General features: G+C 37.9%; 1 protein-coding gene across 3 annotated transcripts; it reads left to right on the top strand.

The window, feature by feature from the left end:
* Positions 1–1,556: 1,556 nt before the first annotated feature.
* eif4ba (eukaryotic translation initiation factor 4Ba) lies at positions 1,557–14,320 on the top strand. Of its 3 annotated transcripts, XM_043225113.1 has the most exons (15): positions 1,557–1,613; positions 3,602–3,742; positions 5,591–5,796; positions 6,426–6,542; positions 6,710–6,764; positions 6,839–6,982; positions 7,260–7,388; positions 7,879–8,043; positions 8,145–8,385; positions 8,790–8,878; positions 9,039–9,282; positions 9,456–9,493; positions 9,828–9,960; positions 11,183–11,255; positions 13,330–14,320. In XM_043225113.1, the coding sequence occupies exons 1-15, from the start codon at positions 1,601–1,603 to the stop codon at positions 13,405–13,407; spliced, it is 1,866 nt and encodes a 621-aa protein (XP_043081048.1). In that variant the 5' UTR covers positions 1,557–1,600; the 3' UTR covers positions 13,408–14,320. The 3 variants fall into 3 exon arrangements, with proteins under 3 accessions (XP_043081048.1, XP_043081049.1, XP_043081050.1); XM_043225114.1 differs by lacking the exon at positions 11,183–11,255; XM_043225115.1 differs by lacking the exons at positions 9,828–9,960; positions 11,183–11,255.
* Positions 14,321–19,325: the final 5,005 nt, after the last annotated feature.

The raw sequence follows: 19,325 nt of genomic DNA, 5'->3' as shown, positions 1-19,325 counted from the left end.
GAGTAAATATTAACACAAATTTAATTTATGGGTGAACTATTCATTTAATTCTTTCAATAATTATTACACCATATGCTCCAATAGTAATTGAGAGACTACATAGATATGAAAATAAAACAATAAATAAATGTTTAAATTATTTTAAAAATGTGCTGTCAAACAATTAATAGCAATTAAGCACATCCAAAATACGTTTTATGTAATTATTATATATATACATATATATATACACATACATACACACACACGTATTAAACATAAATATATTTAATATAATAGCATATTTTTCTCACATTTACACATGCATGTGTGTATTTGTATATACATAATAAATAAACACAGTACACATACATACATTATGTAAAACCTTTATTTTGGATGCGATTAATTGTGAGTAATCATTTGACACCACTAAAATTGTTAAATAAATCATTAAGTACATAAATAAATGAATTCATGAATAATAAATAAAGAAACATTCGTTTATTCATTAATTTAGTCAATCATTTTATTTATTTATTTATTTGTGTGCTGACAACCATAATATGGTCACATAACATAGAGGTAAATAAATAAAATATTTTATATGTATGTTTTTATTAGCTTTACATCATCTCACAAACCCCACTATGGAAAATGTTTCCCACATGTTGGTTTAACAGTTCAGCAGTTTATTCCCCTTCAAATATGAATATGTATGAAATTATATTATGATGTTTATTAATATTTATATGTATTTGAACTAATGACCTAAATTATAAAGTATTAAAGTTGTTTAGGTAATCATTAAGGTAAATTAATTACATAATAAATAAAACTTACATTTATAACCACAGGTTGGTTGGTGTATGGTCCTACTTCAGATAAATACCTTGCTCAGGAATATTAATTAAATGACATTTGCCAATTAACCTAAAAGAAACACATTGGTAATAATGTTAAATAAACAAATCATTTTAAGTGGATGGTTTATGCATTCATATTTAGTAATAAATGAACATTTGTGAGGTTACTTCCAGGTCAAAATACAAAAATGTACAAAGACAAGCTTATTTCAGATATTTTGAACCTAATCAACTGACAAAAAATTATTTGGTAAACTTGATTTATGAAACAGGCCACAGATCTGCCTCAATGTAGATTAGCCAAAGGCAACGGTTATAACAACAATTGAAAAAGACACTTTAGTGTGTATATGTGTTATGATGTATCTTACTTTGAGGCTGATAAAGATGATATGATGAAGACACTCTTGCAGTTGTCCTCTCAAGTTTTTTTCCAAAGCTTGATCCAGTAAATATTAGATGATGACTGAATGCTAACACGATTTGAAGCTGCCCTCTGCTGGTCAAAACACAACAAAATAGTGCAACAAGTGTGCTTTCCTGTCATACGATGAACTAATGCAACGAACTTCATGACAAATACGGCACATGTGCGCAAATATTTTAAGGGAGCACTGTTTACACGCATTGACAACACGACTAAACGGAACCGTTGCCATAAAGACTACATTACCCATATCGCCACAAGGGCACGTCGACGTCACTCAGCAAGCCACGCCCCCATCCGGGGATATGACACGCACTCCTTCTCCAGCATGGCGGCTTCAGGTGAGGGTTTTATAGATTTGTGCCTGGGCCGGTTGGGAAATTTCGGGTGCGACGTGTCATTAGTGTGGGGGAAATTTAATTCAGTGGCAGATAAAGTGTGTCGTACCCGTGATGCACGCGATTTAGCGGCGAGGGCTGGTTGCAAAAGCTTGATCTTGACTTGTGAAGGGACGCTGCGTAGAAACTGCACCAGCAGCTGTCTGCATGCACAAGAACATACTGATCAGCTTATTTACTTTCTATGCCGACGATACGGAAGCGCTGTTTACATGTCACAACAGCGCGATTTCACTCTGCGCGATTCTCAGACTGAAAACGAAGCACATGCAGCACAGACCGTGCCTGTGCGCTCGCCGCTTCGTGTTGTTGTCATTGCATTGTAGCCGTTTTATTTTTTCTGTCTGTAAATGCAGTATTTATTCGCTTTGTTTACAAGACACGGCCGAAATAAACAACTGGCTCGAGCGCGTGTACGCGTGAACAGTTGTGTAAGCGCAGGCGCAGAGTTGAGGGAGGGGCTGCTGTAACTTCATACATTCAACCCTCGCACTTTCCCGCGTTTATCTTACTAAATCTACCGCCTTGCACAAGCATAAATAGATATCGTATTTTGGTGCTAAGTGTGTGTCCCTTGTTTGATTGTAAACGTAACCACGGCACTGATAAAGCAACAGTTATGTTAGGGCTGCTCTCATTGGCCTTCTGCCCTGTCCCGGGACAAACGCTTAGTGCAGCTCAATTAGAGATCTCCTGCACTGTCCCGGGACAGTTGTCCTGCCGTTTTTCAATAAACGCTCTGCTTTTATTTATTGAAGTGGAAAAATTAACAAAATTGCTGTTATTTGTTTAGTTTATCTACCTCTCCTTATTGTTATTATTTGTTATGCGATCATATCTTTTTTCCTTTTATTATTAGAAACATTTTTAATCAGAGTCGTTATATAATTTATTTAAATAATTTTTATTTAATTTATTATTACTATTATTGTTGTAGTATATTTTCTCCTAATAATTAATTGATAACGATTAATGGATTTAAATAATAATTATTGTTTTTAAAATCACAAGTTTCTTATTTTTATTTGCAACTGTCGAGCGGTTCTTTTATGCATTGTGTCTTTTTATGACGTCAAGCACAAGGCTTGCATTGTCCAATGAAACCCTTAACTGTCAGCCATGTTACTGTATTGATAGCATGCATTTAAAAAAATTTTTTTTTTTCTGATAGGGATCTGCATTCATATGTGAGTCACAGGCGCTTTTTGGAAGCCCTAATGTTGAGCTGAGAAAATCTAGCTCCAATGGAGAAAGTACCCATGCGGCTGTCCTGAGGCAAAGCGGCACATTTATATATTCAGTTGTTTTGACTCTGTAGTGTAATCATCATTCGGGAGGGAGTGCGCCTCTTCCACTTTAACGGGTCACTACCGCACTAAAGCCAGCGTGCCTGAGTCATTGCACATACATTGAGCTTTAGGAAAATGTTGTCAGAGCTTGGGGGCTTTGTTTTGATTCTGCAGCGGGGTGTTGTAGCCCCACAGTAAACACGGATTCAGCCGCACGGAGCTGGAATGTCCTGACGGCGCAGTTTGTCACAAAGAGTTCAGGAGCGTGTAGTAGCTCACAACAATGCCTCTCTCCACGTGTTAACCGCAGCGCTCCACAACAGACGACAGCCAGCCTGGCCTGGAAATAGATATTCCTGTTTTCCAATTGGAGCAGTTTGTGTATGCAAATTACGTAGGACCGGTTAGTCTGCATTTACTAAATTATATCAAATGCAAATCAAGTACGCTAACCCGCTTATTAATGGTTTTTCCGCGTCGTCGTCCAACTGCAGTTGTAAATGCATGCATAAGCCACAGCTGACTTTTATATTTATCATTTATATTTAGAGTGTGTTTGAGTTCAACGGTGAAGCGCCGGAGACCTATTGTGGTATTTTCAGTGCGTATTTATCGTTTATTTTCATTTATCTATTTTTACAGGTAAAAAGAATAAGAAAAAGGGTAAGACCCTTACCCTGACCGATTTTTTAGCAGAGGACAGCGGGGGAAATGCTCCACCGAGTTATGCGCCCGCAAAGCCCACGAGCTGGGCCGACGAGACCGATGACCTGGAAGGAGATGGTGAGAGTTTCAGATATGGCATTAAATATCTACCACAGTCTGGTCGTGGATTTTTTGCTTTCAACAAGCTTTCTGATATTTCCATAACTTCAGTTCGATTTCATAATCGCGGCTTTCGATTAGTTGATTTAATTATAGAATGTCAAATAAGATTAAAAACGTTGCGCGCCTGCGTAATTTTATATTAAACTACCAGCGTGCACGTCAGATAAAAGTAATAAGCCACCTGCTGCCATGCCCGTTCATCAGAGGACTAAAGACAAAGAGGAAATTAAGAACTTTTGTAGCTCGAAGGGTTCATCTGTATTTAATTTAGAATTTAGTGTTCGATAAATGTATTTTTTTTATTTGCTGAGGGACACAGGTAAATACGGCATTTATTAGAATGGGTTTATGTGAAGTTCACTTAAATTAGAGGTTACTTTTTAGAGTTGAACGTCAGGGGAAAACATTGGTTTCGTCGTATTGGTATCAGTGATGCCATTTATCAAATATAGAAAAATGTGTCTATGTTGTTTCTTCATTAATTAGAAAATTTAATGAAATTATTTCAATATAAAAGTATATTTAAAAATATAAAGTTAGGGATTAATTATATAATATATATATTTCAGAAAAATGAACAATTAATTAGGCAATTTTTCCAAGCAATTGACAGCACTACTGTAAAAACATAAACATAAAGTTATTGCCCGTACACACACAGCTGACAGTCGGCCAGCGTCAGGCTTTTGTTGAGCATCTGTCAGCTTAGTTTTTGCATTGTGTGCTGTACTGTTGGCACCAGTATGTTCCTCTCTCTGATTGGGCGTTCAATTTAGTGAACAAGTCAGTGCGCATGAATAAAAGCTAAATATCATATAATAATCAAAATGGTAAGCAAGTGCTGCATTAATCACAGGTTGTATATATCAGGGCTCCAGACCAAAAATAAAAATTTCAAGCAAGGTTTGACAGGAATTACGTGTATTTACATCTTATGACTTCAAAATCGTCACTTAGTGCCTTTTTTCCGGACTTAATAAAGTGAGGTGACGGAAATTTGTTATAAAAGTGTTAAAAAATTACTGAAACTTGATTATTCTGTGGCACCTAAAAAATTAATTGATGCCTAATTTTGTTTTTTATAGAAACTGAAACTCCTTGGTTATTTTCTTCTTTTTTTTTTTGTCTGTAGTGCTGTATACGCAGTCCTGCTTTTGGTTCTCAAATAAAGACTATCGATTCCTGCTGATATAGTTAGTTTCACCACCGGTTCTTTGATTTTTGGTTTGGTGGTTCACAAACTTTAGGGAAATGCGCATGCTTAAAAAATGAATAATATATAAGTCAATGGGTGAAAAAGTTTTCATTTTCAGTCGAGTGTTAAAGTTATTTGAGTCAAAACTAAATGTACAATGTTCATGCTGCTGCGCATTTCCATTCAATAAAAGCATCAAGTGACTGCTGACTGTGAAGGTCAAATAAAGCACCATAAAATTGGACCTTATGACTTATTCCAGTTTTTAGTAATCCCCTTAACTGTAGCTTTCAAATGTCATTTCCATTACTGATTCAATACAAGCAGCAGCAGTGTTTTCTATTGCAAACCTGGCGCTATGCCTCTTAATCATTTGTAGGATTATTTGAATGAATTCCATTCTGTTACAAATAATGCATGTGTCATTTGGATTATTAATGGTGCTTTTTTTTTGACGTTTGTGGTCGTTGTTACTTGTATTGTAAGAGAAAAACAGGCTTTTGTCACAGAAGTCAGTCATTTGGGTTTGGATTGGCGTGATGGAAAATGATAAGAGAGTTTACATTATGAACCGAACTGTTCCTCATCAAGCTTCTCTTCTTTTATAGTTACTACAGCCTGGCACACAGAAGATGACATGTATCGTGCGCCGCCCATCGATCGGTCCATTCTGCCGACGGCTCCCCGAGCCGCCCGTGAGCCCAACATCGACCGGTCCCGTCTGCCCCGCAGCCCCCCCTACACCGCCTTCCTGGGCAACCTCCCCTACGACGTCACCGAGGACTCCATCAAAAACTTCTTCCGTGGACTCAGTGTGAGTTTTCCCGCTCTCTGTGATCGCATGCATTGTACTTTAACGTGGATTCTGCCAAACAGCATCTGCTGGGGTCTTTTGCATGTCTCGTAACGCCTCGTGGTAAACAGTGCATGAAGAAAATCATTTTTCAAGATGTTTTCCGAGCACAGCTGAGTTTCATTGTGTTTCTAGATTAGTTATAAGGGGGGGGGAAACCCTGAAACTCCATTTTTAGTTCTTAATTTTGGTACTCGTTTCACACGCCATGACAAATTCAGCAGTACAAAATATAAATAAAAATAGGTTCAATTAGTGTGATCGTTTCATTTTTACTTTTGGTTAAATATTTACTAATATATTTTAATAATTTTACACTATATTTACAAGAATATTTTATCTATCTGTCTAATGTTCTGTTGATCAATTAAGGAATATGCAGATGGTTTAAATTGACACAAACAGATTTTTCTCCAAAGTTGTATTGCAATTATTACAGTCCATTAAAAAGAAGTGCAACATGTACATCACAATGCAGAAAAAAGGCAGACACAATGCCACAATGAACAACACTGCGCTGTTTTATTGCCCCGTGGCGCAAAGCATGAGAAATATGAACAACTGTAATTCTATCTCTTTTATTCATACAGATCAGTGCGGTCCGCCTCCCAAGAGAGCCTAGTAACCCAGAGCGGCTGAAAGGCTTCGGCTACGCAGAGTTTGATGACGTGGATTCTCTGTTACGTGCGCTCAGCCTCAATGAAGAGGTGAGACGCTGACCGCGGTGTCGTCTGTCAAGAACAGATGTGTGCCTCTGAATTATACTGTCGGTAGTTTCATTTTGACCACATGGCGGCGCTAGTTATCTGTTGCACTTGTCCAAAATGAAGACGCGAGCTCTCAGCTCTGTAATTATCCCTTCTTCTCTTTCTAGAACCTTGGAAACCGTAGGATCCGTGTAGACATCGCTGACCAGTCCAATGAGAAAGGTGCGGTTCCGAAAAGCCCATCCGTTTAAATGCAGCATCGTATTTCCATATTCACAATCATTTTTCCTGATTAGAGAGAGATGACCGCTCTGTGTCCGGTCGGGATCGCAACCGTAGTGAGCGAGACCTGGGCCCAGACAAGACCGATTCTGACTGGCGGGCAAGGCCTAAATCTGACTCTGATGACGGCCCACGCAGGGACGACGCCTTTGGAGAGCGTAGGAAGTTTTTTTTTTTGACAAATATTTGTTGGAGAAGTAGTTTAGGAAGAAGCTACTTTAAAGCTCTAGTTTGTCTTTTTAAAGTAGCTGAGAATCAGTAAAGCTTTTGAAATGTAGTAAGCAGCATTCACAAAATTAAAGAGGGAGTAAATGTAATATTTAATATATAATCTTAATATTTTTTTTCAATAAAATATTTTATATTCCAGATGTTGCAACACAAAGTTGTGTGATTTCATCAAAAAAATATATATTTTTACCATATACTTGTTAGGATCCCGAGATCGTTATGAATCAGACCGTTTCCGGGATGGCCAGAGGTGGGACAATGACCGCTATGATGGAGGAAGAGACAGGTACCGGGAACGTTACGATGACAGAGAGCGCAGAGACTATGACAGAGGTATATAACATCTTCACACATTATGATTCTGCACAAATCTGACAAATCATTTTTGACTTGCAGAAATAAGCCAGCAGAAAATTTGTCAGGTTGAGTTTGGGTATTTCATTTTCAGTGTCACATGGTACTTCAGAAATCATTTTAATGTGTTGATTTACTGCTTAAGAAACATTTTTCTTATTTTTGTAAACAGTTGTGCTCACTAATAATTTTTCAGAATTCTTTGATATAAGAACTACTATTATGTATAATACTATTATACATATTTGTTATTTGCTGTCTTTTTATTATTAATATTTATAGAAGTAGATTATTATTTCCAGCTTGGATTAATTCATTTTACAGACATGTGGACATTTTATGTGTCATAAAATTCAGAACAGGGCCTTGTTCCTTAGAAATGGTATTGCATTGATTATTTAAAACAAAAACATTAGTTTGTTTACATTCATGGTCTTTCTTAACTTAGTGTTACCTGACCTCATTCCAGGTTATGATTCTCGCAGTGGGGGTCGTCGACCATTTGGAAGCGGCTTTCGGCGCGACTATGATGACCGGCGGGACGACGGCCGAGGCAGCGGGGAGCGCTATGGAGAGCGCTATGGTGATCGTGAAGAGAGATTCGAGAGACGGGATGAGAGGCGTGAGGACAGAGGTGGGACGGTGCATGCAATTTATCTGGGTCACTCCAGGATCCAAACCTAAGGGAGTCTTGAATCAGATCATCTGAACAGACTGGACTGTGTCTGTGTTTAGGTCCCCCTCAGAGGCCCAAACTGAACCTGAAGCCCCGCAGTGTTCCCAAAGAGGAAGACCAGAGCAGCGGCCCCTCAGCGTCCTCGGGAAGAGCTGCCTCCATCTTCGGAGGAGCCAAACCCGTGGACACGGCGGCTAAAGAGAGAGAGGTGGAGGAGAGGCTAAAGAAAGAGCAGGAGAAACTGCAGAGGCAGCTGGAGGAGGACAAGAGCAGAGGACCTGAACGCAAACCCAGAGAGAGGTAGTTCCCTTTTTTATATATATATATATATATATATATATATATATATATATATATATATATATATATATATATATATATATATATATATATATATGTGTGTGTGTGGGTCACCATTGATTTTCATAATAGAAAACAAAAAATACTATGGAAGTCAATGGTGACCCAAAACAGCCTGGTGAGTAAATGATGACAATTAAAATTTTTCAGTGAACTATTCTTCTAACATAAATGATGACATTAAATGCATTAAATGACTTGGTACAAGCTGATTGGTTCATGCTGCATACTCAGTCAGTGAGCTTTACATTTAAATAGCTGGTGTAGAGTTCCTCTGAAACTTTTTAATATGCTTTCCGTTTTTCTAAACCAGTATTTTCACTCTCATTTTCTAAAACACTCAGGCATCCCAGCTGGCGCAGTGAGGACCAAGCAACCGAGCGCTCACGAACAGGAAGTGAGTCTTCACAGACAGGAAACACATCGAGCAGGGGTAAGTGACCACTGACCAGTTCTTGTTATGAACACTTCTGATGTAAACAAAACATTAACTTTATAGGTACTGATCATGAGATAAATAACTAACTGTCGCTATGTGCAATGATTTATTAAAAAGAAACCCTCAGATTGCAATCAATCGTCTCTTTCAACAGCGCCGAGGCGTCGGGAGAGTGAGCGCTCTGTAGAGAACGAGGTTTTCAGCAGCCGTGATGAGGATTCATCCTCGCATGGAAACCAGACTACTACTTCCAAACAGGAGGGGCTGCCGCTGAAAGTCGTCCCAGCACCGCCTCCTAAGGAGAACGCCTGGGCCAAGAGGAGCGCCATGAGTGCAGGATCCAGCGAGAGTGATAGTAAACCTGCCGTCTCCCCCAGCAGCAGCGCTCCACCCAAAAGGTTTCTATCTGGACTGATATGCTATATGTAGATAGCTGTTATTCAAAAACTGTTATAAATAATATATATATATATATATATATATATATATATATATATATATAGTGATAGAGAGAGAGAGAGAGCTCTTTAGAATTATTCTGACAGTATTTTTGATGTTCTTTCTTTTTCAGTGCAGCAAGCTCAGCTGATGCTCCTCAGAGAAGTAAAGGTAAGCTCATTGGTGTTCAAATCCAGTGAGATGCGAAAAGCAATAATGGTGGAAGGTATATACAGAAGTCAGTGCATACATATACTCTCTTTTTTTTTCCCCACACACAAGTCACCACTGGAAACCCCTTAAAATGCATTGACAAGAGGGGATTGTTGTTTTTGCAGTTGTCAGGCAAGAGAAAATATCCAGTAGCCTCTTTTTCCTAAAAACAGCCTCTTCCAAATGTTAAGTTAGGAAGCAGTAAGCCGCTCTAAGACTTTACAGAATCCAGCTCCTTTATTAGTAGAGTTTGTCCTAGTGTCCTCTGCTGAACAGTGGGCTCTCCTTACAGATGAAAACAAAGCAGATGGGGTGCGCCGGGACCGGGGCCCCTCTCGGGGGCGTGGTGGGGCCTCGGGCTCTGGAGCAGGCAGGGGGCGTGGAGAAGCAGCCAGCCGAGACCGAAGGAAGGAGACAGGAGACAGGTTAGCTGTTCTCTGGCACCCCTACTGCTCAGAAGAGTAGAGACCTTTCTTCCTTCTGGAAGGATAAAAGCTTCTTTTTAGATTTTGTAGTATTTTTTATTAAGGTGGTGGTTGGACAAATGTGTTTCTTTTCTGGTTTGGCCTGTAGAACACTGTGTCCATTCGCATCTTTCCAGTCTAAAAAGACTTTTTTCAATCAGTTGAATTATATTTCAGTGACTCACTCATATAATCAGTCACTTGAGCAATCCACCAACACACAGATTGACAATCTGCCTGGATCAAGACAAGTCTAGTGATACAAACAGTGTAAAGTCTGTTTGATCAATTATATTTCATGACTGAAACTAATTGTTGTGTAAAACAACCGCTTAAACATGGTTCAGCTCAACAGTTATAGCAAATATCTCTGGGCAAGATGCATTTGGCCTCAGGAACAAGAGAACAAATGTATGGCTCTGGAGCAGGGACTTCATCTCATTTCAATAACAAATAATAGGATTTTTTGCAAACTGGATATTACAGTATCAATTTAGGGCTGTGCAATTGAAACTAAATTTATATAAAGTTTTTAATTCTGGTTAATAATGTTAAGAACAAAAAAACATTTATAATTTTACTAAATAATTGTATTTCAGATTATTGCTTTTCTTCTGAACTTTCTGTTCATCAAATAAAGGTAAATTAACTCAGCTGTTTTCAATAATAATAATAATAATAATATGCAGCAAATCTGCATATTAGAATGATTTCTGAAGAAATATGGCATAATTTTCATTTTTGGATTAATTATTCCTTTAACTTTTAATTAGCTATTTTGATATTTTCAAATCGTAAAAAAATTACAAAAAGTTACTGTGTTGCTGTACTTTGGATCAAATATATAATTACAGATATAGTTAGATAAATGTATTTTTATAAATATAAGTGCAATGCAAAAACTTGTATGCGCACAATAAGTTCATTGTACTGAATTATTCATTTAAAATGTAAGCACACAGTAGTTAAGGCCACGTAATATAAAGTGGGACCAAAAATCTTAACGTGGTGTGTATCGACCATAATGGTAGTTTTGCCATAATTAAGCAGCTCTAAATGGACTGTAATATCGCCAATAGGATGTTTCCCCTTGGGGTCTATGTCCCTGCTCCTGAGTGTTTTTCTGAATGAGTGTAGACGTTCTTGTGAGACTCTGTCTCACTGTGTTGTGCGTTACTTGTAGAAAGGATGCAAGAAGAGAGCGAGATCTCAGACCAGCACCAGAGCCAAAGAAATTTGAGGAGCCTACCAGCCCTGTGAGTGACAGAGCTAACACTCTCTCTGGGTGTGATCCCATGATCCCCGCTCCCTCTACTTTTACCTCTGGCTTTCTTTGCTCTCCAGTCCTTTAATGAAAGTTTTCTCTAGTGCCTTTTTTAGATATTTCATTCCCTGTAATGGAAATTACAATGTTGGTCACAGACTGTAATTGTGGGCCTCTTTTTTGGAAGATATGCGACTTGAAAAAACGTAAATATTTATTTGAGTCTAGACACATAATTTTGAATTATAGCTGTAGTATAGAATATTGACGCAAACCTCTCCAGTATATGCTTGTATGTGAAAACATCACATCCGACACCGTCTTCCGAGCTGCTTGTGCAATGGCACATCAACCAATGATTAAATTATAGATGCTAATAATTGTCCGTGCTTAGGGTTTTCTGAATGTGTGTGGCATCCGTAAACGAATGAAGTCTTCAGTATCAGTTATACAGGAATTCCCTGTGATCTGCTGCATCAGCTTCTGAAAAAGAAATTGTAATTGAGATCCACTCAAATTTTGTCTGTTTGCGCACTGGGGTCCATCTGGATATTCACCTTGTCAGAACTTTTCAAACAAACACATGGAGTTGGAACTGCATTTGGAAGGGGTTTTCACGGTAAGCGAAATGAACCAAATTAATGGACCAGATGGAGCAGACCTTAAAATACACCAGGTGTTAGAGGGCCAGTATTTCAGCCCAGTTAACTGGTGAACTTCTTGAGGACCTTTAGACCATCTAGCGTCCTGGTAGTCCTTAATTTATCAAGTAAAACATGGAATAATAAGATAGAGGTTAAAACGTTGGACCTAACTAGTCCCATATAGCTATAGGAGGTGTAACATTGGTATTAAGATCTGTTTTGGTCTACAACTGGATCACTTGTAGACCAGGGAGATCTTCAAACAGGGCTATAGATATTCAGCTCTCCATAGAGCGGACCTAATATTTTATTTATTAGTTTAAAAAAATAAATAAATTATTTGATGGAACTCATGATAAAAAACACTATAAAACCTCATTTTAATTGTGCCATGCACCTATAAATCAACAATGAAAGAGACATTTGTGTTATAAGCATTACATGTTTGCCTACTTATCTTATTTGAAATGTTTTTATTTCTTAGAAGTCTCATAGATTTTATCAAAAGTCTTACAAAAAATAGTTCCACTTCAGAAAAAAAAATTAAGATGAATAGTGGCACTAGTTTAGAAAATAACAAATAGCTAACAAGCGTTATTGTTTGCTTTCCAACATTTTTAAAATGTTTTGTATATTTTTAGATTTTTGCTATGTATAGATACACACACATACATGTGTGTGTGTGTATATATATATATATATATATATATATATATATATATATATATATATAAGTTATTGATTATATATACACGCATTAACATATTTTTGAAATTATATGGATAGAAATATATGCACGTGTGTTTTTATATATACATAATAAAATACTCAAACACATTAGGAAACAAAATGTTTATTTTGTATGTTATTAATCATTTGGCATCACTATACATACAGCACTATACATATACAAATATAAATAGATATACATTTGAAACACCATGTATGTTTTTACATTGTACTGATATTTAACAAAGCTTTCTGTAGTTGTATCTACAATTACACTGTTGACTTTACACCTTAACCCACTCTTAAGCCTAACCATTCCAACAAACCTGTCCCTAACCTTACCCGTATCCCACATCAATATCAGAAGTAATTTGCATTACAAAATGAACATAAGTACTATTATTGATGCTAGTACATAGTAGTTAAAAATACCTCGTTAAGTTGGAACCATTTTTATCCCAAACGAATTTCTCTGAAAGGCACTAAAAATTCATATGGCTTTCGTATCCTTGGTAAATGTTCAGAGAGTTTAAATGCCGATTACTTCCATCTCTAACGTCAGATTGATTCCTAAAAGCTCATTTTCTCACATGCGCTAAAGAGTGAGAGCAGTCAAATCACCTGAGCTCATATCAACCTCAAATACCAGCAGTGTTTTGGTTCCGTCTCACTATCCTCTTTTTGTTTCAACAGAAATTCAGCTCAGCCAGTAAATACGCGGCCTTGCTGATGGACGGGGAGCAGGGAGATGAAGAGGAGGGCGGAGATTAGGAGGTGGACGGGCTCCGCGGACGACGGTCTAAGTTGAATTACAAATTAAACCTACAGCTTTTGTTTCATGCAGCACTGAAGGACCCAGATGAGCCCTTTGAGAGCAAAAACCCATTTCTAGAGCAACCCCTTCCTCATCAGGACTGAACCGAATACCTAGTGGAGTAACACAGGACTCGTTTAAAGTAAAAAAAAAAAAAAAAGTGTGTGTGGAAGGATGAATGCTTATGACTAATAAATTTTTTGGGGGGGAGGTGTTACAATACCCATGAAAGGGATCATGCTCTTGCATACATCATAAGTTGAGTGCATTTCTCGTTAGCTTGATTGCACGATGAGTGGCAGGAAAGTGTAGAATCAGGGGAAAAGTGCCACAAGATGAATGTTTTCCCTGAACTTTAGGGCTTCCTGAGCTTTCTGAAAGAACGATTACAGCAGTTGCTTTACCGAGACCTCTGGTCAAGTAAAGGTGTCCGTGACCTGCATTGTTCACCCATTGGTTATAAATCTCACAACCTTGGTTTTATGTCTTAAACTGGCATTGGCCGACAGGTCTGATGATTTGTATTCAGGGATAACAGCCGCTGAGTTACGGCCAGCAAGGGATCAGAGCCTGTTAGTTTCGGTTTGATATTTCTCTGCACTGCTTTAAGCAGGAGTCTCCCATTTTTCTCACTTATCCTTTTGAGGACTTTTTTAAGCCACTTCTTTGGACTGATGTGCAATAGGAATTGACGTATTCCTCTGAATCTCAATGTTTCTACAAAAGAGACTGCTGCAGCTTTGGGTTGAGCCTATATCTTAAAGGTAGTGACATGAATTGCTTATTGATTTAAACTGTGTACCATCTAAAAAAAAAACAATAAAAGACTACATTGAGTCAGTTATGCTTTGGAGGACGTTGTGAATTAAATTCATTGTAGTTTTGTCTTTCTTATTATTTGCCATATGGAGAAATTCCACAATGTTTTAGAATTAAGGATTATACATTTATTTATTCCGTGTTATAGGTGTAGATATCAATAAAAACATGATTATGTATACATGTACAATATAAGTAGTAGTAGTAAAGTATAATACATAATATTTTGTCAAAATTAAAAATGTAAATATATTAAAGGGTTATGTAGGCATGTTTTTAAAGATCAACTTAAATTTTTTTTTTACTACAAACAGTAGCATATAATGCACATTTTAAGCATCTTAGGTTCACCGACTAATTTTGTTTAAACAGAAATTTAGTTAAAAGTAATTTTGAAATGTCACTTATTCCTGTGATGCAAAGCTGAATTTTCAGCATCAGTACTCCAGTCTTCAGTGTCACATGATCCTTCAGAAATCATTCTAACATGCTGATTTGCTGCTTAAGAAAAATATATTATTAGCAGTTATTAGTAAAGTTTAGCTCTGGGTTAAATATTATTAACAAATATTGGTGGAATGATTAAACTCCTTTATTTGAATAATAACCCACGTGTATCACCCAGACTTCAAAGTTAAGTATATTTCTACTCATTTGGCACTTAGGGAGTATTCATTTTGGATCCTAATGCGAGCTCTCCCCCGAAGCTCTATGTCTCCTGGACCCTTAGTATACTCTCATGTCAAAGGTCAGCAGTCATTCAGTCTGACTTTGGTCTGCCACTATGTTCAAAGGATCCAGACAGAGCCATCATACTGCAAGGCATGACGTCTGCAACAAAACCAGCGCGTAGTGTTTGTGTGTATATCCTGCATACAAGCTTGGAGGGCTTGAGATTCTAAAACTTTCCATTTCCCATGAAAATTCCATCGGAACGAGGGTTCATTAATCCAAGCATTATGAGGGAGTTATTAAAAGATGTAAAAACGAACAGTTCACTCTCAAGCATCGAGTACTTCATTGAAAATAGGTTGGGAGTTTGGTGCATTTTTACACTGGCTGACTGACTGAAGGGAGTTAAAACAGGAAGCAAGTTATGCTAAAAGAATGTTTTTTGATGGACTGCTTCTCGGAACCATTCAACGTCAAGCATCAAGCTATGATAAATACTACTCCGCTCATGCTGTGCATCCCTTTAACACCCCCTTCATCCTGTGACCTTCTGCTGGATGGAGGCCAAAGAATGTGCCCTTCACCCCGGCCTTTCAGGCCTCATTAACTGAGCCCAGGCCCCAAAGGGTCGTCTCTGTTCCTAGTACAGCAACCCTGACAGGAAGCAGACGGGGCCGTGGGATGCGGACGGGAGAACAGGAACTCGATGTTCTCAGAGCATCTGCGCATGTGGTGTATCTCTTTGACATTTTCTCAGCATCTTTGGGTTTCTGCCTTTCATATCATTCTATTCTGTTCAATGAAGTTCTCCTGTGGTGAACATCATCCGCCTGGTTCTCCTTCAGTAGCTGTGGGCCAGATTGAAGTCATGAAACATGAAATTACAATTAAATCTAACGCCTGTTCCTTGTCTTATTGTGATGTTTTTTTTGTGTACATTATTCCAGAGATAAAAACTTTTTTGATCACAATTTATATTGTGTCCCTAATATCTGTGTATTACCTATACATTGCTATATAGTATCTACAATTCTAATGTAACATATGCAGTCACCCCCAGAATGTTATGTGCAAGTACAAATGTGTAACAGGACATTGTAACTCCTCAGAAACTGTCCACTTAATATTAAGTGTAACATTCTGGACACCAACCACTATTAATACTATTAATACACTATTAATATGTAAAGCCTAACTTACTGACCGCCGCTGTGTATTAGAGTAATTACGTGGTAAATCCAAGAGAGTTGTCTTCTTAATATCTAGTTACTTTGTAAGTGCAAAGGTTACACTTTTTTTTATACTTTTGTAATATTCAACGACTCATGCTTCTGATTCTGGACGTCCAGATACAGCGGCAGGATGTTTATAGTAGCATCTCAAAGTCTGCCACACTGCACACTTTCTGTAAGCCACTATTAATAGCTAAATGTTGCACATCCTCCTTTTGTAACCTTGAGTCGAAGCACAACGCATCTTTTGTGTGCTGCTTTAGTGGCATGGGGTATTGACGACTATTTTTTCCCTTTCCTTCCTGGCACCCAGGTCCATTTTGCAGCCATTTTAAATTCAGTCAAGTTCCCTCAAACCACAAGACCATATCTTTAACAGCTAAGAATATTGTTCTTTCAGTTTATTTGTAGCCTAACATTAATTTAATCACTGATCTTACACTAGAGTACTGGAAGCACTAGGGAGAGCAATTGGTATTTTTGTCATAGTGGCCAGAACTGTGAAAATTTTAGTCTGATTGCCCAGGTTAATCAGGTAAAGTTGGTTACCATACCCCAAATTTGTTGTGGCCACAAATTGGCAAAAGCATAGCCTATTGTAGAAACCAAATAGTCACAAACACTTCTTTAGCCAAGGGCTTTAAAATATATTGTCCTTGGCAGAGCTACCTCAAACCAAAGGTAAACAAATAATCTGTGAAGTATAACATAAAATAAAATTTACTTCTGTTGCATTTGAGAATGTGTTATTGTGTGGTCAAATGCCTGACGCGTTTTGCTTTTTTTGGCATCGGTGTGTGGTGCAACATTTCTTAGAACTTGGCTAGATTTCTCAGTCTCCCCTGTTTATGAAAAAGCGACTAAATTATGGTCCTCGAGATCTCGCACCCACCCTGGTTTGGGCACAATCGGTTTCATTCTAAGTCAGCATGCTCAAGAGTGTCGAGGTCTAAAAATAAAGAACTAACCCAAGCCCTGGAAGATTGCAGGACAGTATGTGAAAACTGACCACTTGTTTAGGAGGAGACTGTGAAATACGCTGTGGTAAACTTGGAAATTTTCTTGTAAACTCCGAGGGTGTTGAGGTCATGGCTCTATAAACAATAGGTGGCCTTTTTAGTCTCTCACACACCCTCTGTAGGTGGTATGTGTCGTGAGATCATCCACATCTAGTATCAGGCTTTAAAATGGAAAAAAAAAAAAACATTGCAAGCACCTTGGGGTCTTCCTTTCTTTAAAGAGTTCGAAGGATACGTTTTGAGGACCACTGTTCTGCAGAGTTTAGCCGTAATTCAAAATAAACATACTTGAACAAGCTCATCAAAGTCGAAACAAGGATTTCTGGAAAAGTTCATTGGTGCTAGTTGGATGTATAGGATTAGTTAATTTTCAAAATAAACATTTCCTGATAATTTACTCACCATCATGCCATCCGGACGAGTTGACAAGTCTGTCTTTCTTCAGCCAAAAAGAAATGGCACGCAATGAGTTGAAGATCTAAATAGCAGTTGAGATGCAGCTACTTTAGAGCTCTACAATCTTAGCCGATGAAAAATCCTGCAATGTTTTTTTATTTTTTATTTTATTAAGCCTTTAACCCCCTGGCTTAGTCAGACAACAGGTTTCTACACTTTTGAGTATTCAAGAATGGGTGTCTTTCTCCTGCAGCTTGCCCCGGTACACTTGCAGTGGAAATTTCAATTATAACCTAAAGACCTTGATTAGCAGGTTCAGTTGTATTTAATTAGGGTTGGAGAAACTCTGCAAGATAATGTTTCTCAAGGAGTTTTAGTAAACATCTTTTCTGTTTTTGTTTTCCTCCCAGTGCAGCACTGTAAGCCTGTTGACCAGATGCAGGTGCACCACACAGTCATGACCACAAATGTCTTAGGAATTGCTATAAACTGAAAATGTTAAAGGAGTTGTCATAAATGGTTTTAAAAAAAAATAACAATAAACTGTGCATCCAACTGTGAGTCTTGGAGTAGTGACTCCCCTCCACCTTTTTTTCCACCTCCCCAGCACTTTTTTTCTACGGTAAGCTTCACCATTACTATCGATAAACAGTTACTTAAAAACCTTAACTCTAAGTCATAGGTTTTCAACCCTGCTTCTGCAGACCCGCTGTGCTGCACATTTTATTTCCAACCTGTTTCAACACACCTATAGCCTGTGATTTTTCTAGGGATATGAAGACATTTATCACCTGCTTCAGGTGTGTTTTTTAGGATTGGAGCTAAACTCTGCAGGATAGTGGGCTCCAAGGAGCAGGGTTGGTCTAAGTACTGGACTCCTACTCCTGGAGAGCAAGAGTTCAGCTTCAACACACCTGTCTGGAAGTTTTCTAGAAATCTTGAAGACCTTGCGTGTCTGAGGGTTGGAGTTAAACACTGCAGAACATTATCCTTCCATTAGCAATAACAGTGGTTCTCAACAACGTTCCTGAAGCCCCCAGCACTCCTTAATCAAACACTCCTGATTTAGCTCATGAGACTCCAAGACCTGGTATGTCAGGCATAGGAAACACAAGCAAACTGCAGTGTTGTGGGGCTCCAGAATCGTGGTTGAGAACCACTGCCCTAGAGCAGAAATAAAGGTACAAAAGCTGTCACTGGGGTGGTATCTTTTTAAAAAGGCACACTTTTGTACCTATTAAGTACAAATATGTAACTTAATACCAAAATTGACCCTTTATGTACAAACATGTACCTTTTGAAAAGGTACCTCCCCAGTGACAACTTTTGTACCTTTATTTCTAGGAATGTAGGAATGCATTTAAAACCATTATTAAGATTCATGTTTTGCACAGGTAAGGACCAGTTACACGTTCTTGGCATATGTACCAATAATTAATACATAAATGGCATGTTGTAAGTTCAGGGGTGGGACTATGGGCTTTATTGTTTGTTGTTTTGTTTAAGAGTTTTTTTGTTTTCATCTGCAATTGACTGTAGTATCTTCATTGAACCAGTGCTGGAATTTATAAATGCTGTCTTGAGTTTTCACTTATATTCTCATCTTCCCCTGTCTGTCTATTTATCTTTCCTTTTTTGGACCGTGCAGTCTTTGTTTTTCTGTTCTATTTTAAGCGCTCTCTTCAGTTTTTCTCATACAACTCCTTATTTCTTCCTTCCTCTTTCCATTTTTTTTGT

The sequence above is a fragment of the Puntigrus tetrazona genome, chromosome 23 (genome assembly GCF_018831695.1).
Source record: "Puntigrus tetrazona isolate hp1 chromosome 23, ASM1883169v1, whole genome shotgun sequence".
Classification (NCBI taxonomy): Eukaryota; Metazoa; Chordata; class Actinopteri; order Cypriniformes; family Cyprinidae; genus Puntigrus; species Puntigrus tetrazona.
This window is presented reverse-complemented; position numbering and strand designations above follow the sequence as displayed.

Excerpts from the sequence above, each read along its gene's own strand:
- eif4ba (XM_043225113.1), top strand. Across the intron at positions 8,879-9,038 it reads AGGAAACACATCGAGCAGGG|CGCCGAGGCGTCGGGAGAGT; the intron begins GTAAGTGACCAC and ends CTCTTTCAACAG. Across the intron at positions 9,961-11,182 it reads AGGAAGGAGACAGGAGACAG|AAAGGATGCAAGAAGAGAGC; the intron begins GTTAGCTGTTCT and ends CGTTACTTGTAG.